The following is a 6516-nucleotide window of genomic DNA, read 5'->3' as shown; positions in this document are numbered from 1 at the left end:
AATTCCCTCCTCCCTCCTCCCTCACACTCCCCAGTCCCCACTTCACCCCCGATCTCGCCGCCATGGACGCCGACGAGATGGACATCGACCTCGACGGCGCCGGCGCCGACATCGACTCCCCCCTGTCGGCCCCCTCCGCCTCCGGCTCCCTCCCGGCCGTCCTCTCCGAGCTCGCCGCCCTCCACCGCCGCGCCTCCTCCTCCTCCGCCACCTCCCCGTCCCTGTCCCTCCCCTCCATCACCTACCTCTCCTCCGCCCCCGCCGCCGTCGCGTCCCTCTTCCCCCGCCTCGCCGCGGCCGGCGTCCCGGCGTCCTCGTTGCTCCCCCCGCTCGAGGCCGCCCTCTCCGCGCACCCGCTCCCCGCCGCGGTCGCGTACCTCCGCCTCCTCCTCGCGCCGGCCTCCCCGCTCCTCACGCTCTTCTCCCCGCTCCCGTTCCTCTCCCTCCTCCTGGCCATCCGCAAGGCCGCCGCCGCCGCCGCCTACGCCAACCCTAGCTCCGGTTCCGGCGGCGGCCGCGGCAATAAGCGGAAGCGCAACAACCAGCGCCACCAGCCGGCTGCGGCCCCGCAGGCGGCGCCGTCGCTGCTCCCGCGGGCGCTCTCCCTGCTCGCCGACGCCGCGGGGCGGCTGCCGCTCCGGGCCCACCCGGACGCGCGGCGCTCACTCGTCGACACCGCCGCGGAGCTCGCGGCGTTCGATGTCCTCGCCGCCGTCCTTGGATCCGACAACCACGCCGAGGCGGTGCAGGATGTGGTGCGTGCGCTGGCGCCGGCGGTACTGTCAGGGTCGAAATCTGCGGCACGGGTGGGCGCGGTGCAGTTCCTTGTGACGAAATTTGTGCCATTGGGTGCTGAGGAAGGGGAGGATGGGGTGAGGAAGGCTGTGGGGTACCTGCCAAGGTACTTGGCTGTGAAGGCGCCGGACAAGGCGGAGTCCAGGGCACTGGCGGTGGAGGCCATAGTCGAGGTGGTGCGGGCATTGGGGTCACAGGAAAGGGATGGGTTTGCTGGGTACGTGGTGGCCATGTCAAAGGGCAAGGCTAAGGGGCGGCTGCTTGCTGTGGATTTGGTCCTTGCTATGTTACCGGTCCTGTTGCAATCTCATGGGGATGACTGTGATCTGGAGGAGGGCTCATGGGGGCTGAAGTGTCTCCGGGTGTTGGTGGAGAGGTGCTCTGATATCGTGGGAGGGGTACGAGCTCGGGCGTTAACAAATGCAGCCCAGGCGCTTGTTGTTTTGTCTGAGAGAGGTGTAGAGGTTGATCAGTTGCAGGAGGTGATGAGGATTGGGGACATGGGCCTTGGGGAATTGCTGAGACAACGCTGCACCGATGATAAGGCTGCTGTGAGGAAAGCTGCGCTTGTGCTCATCACAAAGGCAATCGGTCTGATTGGGAGACCCGTTGATGAGTCTCTACTTTGTGCAATGGGAGCCGCATGCTCTGATCCATTAGTCAGCATCCGCAAGGCTGCCCTTGCAGCCATCTCGGAGGTGTTTAGGAAATTCCCAGATGAGAAAGTGATGAAAGAGTGGCTTCAGGCAGTGCCTCCTCTGGTCATTGATAGTGAGACAAGCATCCAAGAGGAATGTGAAAACCTCTTTCTCGAACTGGTACTTAACAGGATCTGCCAAGCTGCCAATTTGAACCTAGACGATGATTCCATTAAGCTGGAGGAAGTTTTTCCTGAAGGGACACTGGATTTGCTGAAAAGCATCTGCGATGGAGAGGTTGCTCCGTGCATAAAGAAGATATGTGCAAGCCTTGGGAAGAAGAAGAAGCTGAAACCAGTGCTTGCTAGTTCACTGCAGAACATAATAACAATATCTGAATCCTTGTGGTTGAGAAGTTGTAAGCCGATTGAGAATTGGACTGCACCTATAGGGTCTTGGTGGCTTCTTTCTGAGGTCTCATCATTTGCGCCAAAATCAGTTAATTGGAAGTTCCTGTCCCACCACTGGAAACTCCTTGACAATGATGGACAAGATGACAGAGGTAAAGCTTGTTCTCAAGTGGAACCAAACTCTGCATTCTGGGCAGTTAATCGTGTGTCACTCTTACAAACCATTTCAAATGTCTCCATGGAGCTACCTGTGGAACCTGCAGCAGAATTGGCACACAGCTTGCTCACAAGGATTGAGAATTTCGATATGAACCTGAGTGAGGTAATCAGTTAGTCGATCCAAAACAATATTATTGGCTAGTACCAATTAATGTGCTTTCGCTACAGTTAAATTTTACACTAGCATGGTATAATGTTTTAACAACTTCAGATCTCACTTAATCTGCCACGTGAAACAAGATTAAATCTGCTAGGCTTTATGCAGTGTGCCCTAATTTTATTGCCCACTCTGTTGGGACTTGGCAACATGTACTGTTCTGAAGACTTTTTGGTAAATTATGACATTTGGTATGGTCAGAAATGTAGATCAGGATTCTGTATAGTTGTAAAAAGGCATAACTTCGACGATATTTTCTGGAAGGGAGATTTTGGTAAATGTAGATTTGGTAAATTATGACATTTTGGTAAATGTAGATCTACTGTGCCTGCATGTGTGGGTATTATAATAATCGACGATATTTTCTGGAAGGGAGATCCTTGCAATCACAATATATTGCTGGAAAGCTTGCTTGTTACCTGTTTGGAATCTAATGACAAAAATACAAGATTATCCAGAACCTTTGCTGTTTCGATCATTAATTAGCCACTTGTTTCCTGTCCATAGACCAGAGTTCTGCATCAATGTTCATCACAAATTCATATTGTCTTTTTCCTTGATACAAATTTTCTGTGGTGTTGTGTAAATGTCTACAAATTTCTGCACCAAAGCTGCGCTTAACAGAATTAATTCATGTCCATATCTTCACCATACTTTTTATTGTATAAATAAACAGGTTGATGCCCATGTAAAGTCGCTGAAAAATTTATGTAAAAGGAAAGCAAAAACAGCAAAGGAGGGTGATGCACTGATCCTAAAGTGGGCACAGCAACTAATCCGTAGTGCTGTTGACATCCTTGACCAATACATAAAAGAGATATCAGAATCAGCCAGGGGTCACAGTTTCGTTACTCCTCTGAGTAGCAAAAGCAGGGGAAAGAAACAGACATCCGCATCAAAGTCAACATCAGAAGCGGTTATTGCTGTGTTCACTGTTGGATCACTGATCCTAGCTTGCCCCACTGCCAATGTGAAAGACTTCACTCCTTTGCTGCACACAATCATAACTTCTGGAAACTCTGAGCCGAGGCCAAAAAATCTTGTTGGTGGGACAATATCATTTAAAGAGTTAGCTCCATCGTTATATATACAGTCGTGGGATACATTGGCAAAAATTTGCCTTGTAGATGACAAAGTGGCCAAACGATACATTCCAATTTTTGTTCAGGTATGTATTCGGTGCTTATTGTATGAATTATGACTACTCTTAACAGATAGACAGTCAATGTTGCTTCTATGAATCAGGAGCTTGAAAGGAGCGATATGGCTACCCTTCGGAACAATATCATGGTTGCAATGGCAGACTTCTATGTCTGTTATACCGCAATGGTTGACTGGTGAGCTTATTTTTCGTTTTTATATTCAAGTAACCATTGATACTAATATCACTATCCTTCCAGAATTTGTTACTGTTTCTTGCAAGTAGATATGCATGTTTCTGTATATCATAATGTGCTTTTTTAGACTCACTTTCTCTCTCGATAAAAATGAAGGTTCCTTTCACAATCACACTTTACAAAACATTATAATTATAATTTAAACTTCCCCACCCTTACAATGTTCAGACAATCAGATGATTCTTACGAATCTTTGGTGAATGAAACATGGCTCATTTGTTTCCCTGTGTTTTCTTATTGTTGTATTTGACCACTCTCTAACTTATTTTCTCAATGAATGATCATATATTAGTTTGTGTAACTCCCATCGTGCCTGTTATTTTAAAAGAAAATAGAAAAAAGTCCCGCCATATTTTCAAAATTCTAGCAACATGCTTGAACTCATGTGAGATGGTATTGCAAAAAGGGTTCAATGTTAATGGATTAATACCGTCCATCATTGGTAAATGAGTTTTGTCAATGCTATCCTATCAGCTACTTTGGCAGATGAATAAAGAAGATATTTCATATATTTATTTTTCAAAAAGATAAAGCCTTTTTTTGGACATGTGAACTCTAACCGAGCTTTCTTTTATGATGTTTCTGCAGTTATATATCAAAAATAACAAAATTACTTCGTGACCCCTGTGAAGTAGTACGGAGACAAACATTTATTCTACTCTCCAAGTTGCTGCAGGTGCTAATCACTCCTTTATTGTATTGATCTGAATATCATGGTTATTGAGACTATTGTTTTTATCCAGAGGGACTATGTAAAGTGGAGAGGAGTTCTCTTCCTTCGGTTTCTGCCATGTTTAGTTGATGAGTCGGAGAAGATAAGGCATTTGGCTGACTACCTTTTCAGCAATATCTTAAAAGGTATTTATTATTTATACTAGCCTTTTCTTGTTTTAAGTCACTGCCTAACATCTATGTAAGTTTTGCAGCTAAAGCACCACTCCTTGCATATAATAGTTTTATTGAAGCTATATATGTCCTAAATGATTGCACTGGACATGGTGCTCATAGCGAGTCTCAAAGAAGTTCAGACAGAAGACCTGCCCTTTTCGCAATTCGGTGAGACAAGCTAAACTGTACTTGCAGGAACAATGCTTCATCCCTAGCTGAACTTTCTCATGCTCATTTTTGTTTCAGTGGCACTGACGAAAGATCGAGGTCAAAAAGAATGCACATTTATGCCTCTTTGCTGAAACAAATGGCACCAGAGCACCTTTTAGCCACATCAGCCAAATTATGTGCTGAGATCTTAGCAGCTGTTTGTGATGGCTTGCTCAGTGTTGATGATGCTGGTGGAAGGGCTGTACTTCAGGTAGGCATCACATGATTTCCTGCCAATATGAAGTACCTAATTATTTTTTTTGAAAAAAATCAAATACCTAGATGCAATCTTTGACATGATGAGAACTGCTTATAGCATGCTTGGCACTTGACTGGCCTGCAATATGCACATGCATCCTGAGTTTTAGTTTCATGCTTGTGGTACATGCTTAGTATCTGTTTTAGTTTCAGATGTCTCCGAGAGCTAGATAGCTTTACATTTTGCTATTTTCCATTTGTGAACAGGATGCTATGCAAATACTGGCTTGCAAGGAGATGCGTATCCACCCCAACATCTGCACAGATAATTCCGAGATGGATGAGGAGGGTGGCGAAGGTGGAGGGACAGCCAGCGCGCTCCTGGCGGCCAAGGGTAGGGCGGTGACCCAGGTCGCGAAGAAGAACCTGATACAGGTTGCGGTCCCAATCTTCATCGAGCTGAAGCGGCTGCTGGAGAGCAAGAACAGCCCGCTGACGGGCTGCCTGATGGAGTGCCTGCGCGCCCTGCTCAAGGACTACAAGAACGAGATTGAGGAGATCCTGGTGGCGGACAAGCAGCTCCAGCGGGAGCTCCTGTACGACATGCAGAAGTACGAGGCGGGCAAAGGGAAGGACAAGGCGGCCGCAGAGTTTGAGGCCGGCCCCAGCGGCACCACCAGGTCCCCAGCCAGGCAGACGCCAGCTGGTGCGGCTGCGGCGAACGTCGATGCATCTGCGAGAGCCACTGTCAGGTCGGTGCTGAAGGAGGTGAACCGGAACACGCCGACGCCGCCTCTGCATTCCATGAGTGTGCCCAAGGTGAAGTCGATTTTGGACACTGCTGGTCCTGGCTCTCGCCTTCCGGGTGTTCTGGAGTCAGTCCGGCGGCTTCAGTCGTTTGAGTCGGACGATGAGAATTAGCCTGTTCACTCATGGCAGCTCGTTTTGGCTGATGAGCTTAGGTTGTCTGATGGTCGTTTTAGTATGATGCTAAACTGCTTACCTGATTAGTATAGTATCTGCCGACCTCATCCTCTCAATGAGGGTTTTCACGGATCGGCATTGTACATATTTTTGGACGGCAATCATCTGTACTATTCTATACTATAAAAGTTGAAATAATTGAAACCTCTTCTCACTAAGATTAGGCTGATCGTACCTCTCGTGAAGGCCTCACTTCTCAGGCCAAAAAGTTTAACAAAAGGCAAGAGGAGATTGATTTTGTTAATATTTTTCACCAAAATTCTATTACTTTTTACCCCAGCAATTTTCTATACCGACCTCTTATACTCGCGTATTATTTTTCTTTAGCATACACTTTACTTTTTTTACACGTGCATTCACCTATAATTTGTGTCATTATTTATTTTGAAAGGATAATACTTGACATCATTGTTTATGGAAGGAAAAGAAAGACGTGTATTATTTTTAGAAGGACAATAAATGACATTGTTGCTTGATGTAAGAAAAATTAAATATATGCATGTGGAACGTACATCTCCACTTGTGTTAGTAAGAAATTGAAACAATCACAATTACTCTTCCCTTATTGTTATTATTTTATTTATTTTGCAATGTGAGCCTTTGCCGTGTGCTTTTACAAT

The 6516-nt window shown here is 46.8% G+C and overlaps 1 protein-coding gene across 1 annotated transcript; it reads left to right on the top strand.

Annotated features, from left to right (window-relative positions):
• LOC120699722 (condensin-2 complex subunit D3-like) lies at positions 1–5845 on the top strand. Its single transcript, XM_039983773.1, has 8 exons — positions 1–2165; positions 2896–3387; positions 3465–3556; positions 4205–4292; positions 4360–4474; positions 4543–4672; positions 4751–4925; positions 5180–5845. The coding sequence occupies exons 1-8, from the start codon at positions 63–65 to the stop codon at positions 5831–5833; spliced, it is 3849 nt and encodes a 1282-aa protein (XP_039839707.1). The 5' UTR covers positions 1–62; the 3' UTR covers positions 5834–5845.
• The last annotated feature ends 671 nt before the right edge of the window (positions 5846–6516 follow it).

The sequence above is a fragment of the Panicum virgatum genome, chromosome 3K, assembly GCF_016808335.1.
Source record: "Panicum virgatum strain AP13 chromosome 3K, P.virgatum_v5, whole genome shotgun sequence".
Taxonomy (NCBI): domain Eukaryota; kingdom Viridiplantae; phylum Streptophyta; class Magnoliopsida; order Poales; family Poaceae; genus Panicum; species Panicum virgatum.
The sequence above is the reverse complement of the archived record's forward strand: the minus strand, read 5'-3'. Positions and strand labels throughout refer to the sequence as shown.

What these genes read in the sequence shown, in the direction of transcription:
- LOC120699722 (XM_039983773.1), top strand. Translation starts at nt 63, where the DNA reads ATGGACGCCGACGAGATGGACATCGACCTCGACGGCGCCGGCGCCGAC. An exon ending in ACATTCCAATTTTTGTTCAG is followed by an intron (nt 3,388 to 3,464) that starts GTATGTATTCGG and finishes TCTATGAATCAG; the next exon opens with GAGCTTGAAAGGAGCGATAT. An exon ending in TTTCAGCAATATCTTAAAAG is followed by an intron (nt 4,475 to 4,542) that starts GTATTTATTATT and finishes TAAGTTTTGCAG; the next exon opens with CTAAAGCACCACTCCTTGCA.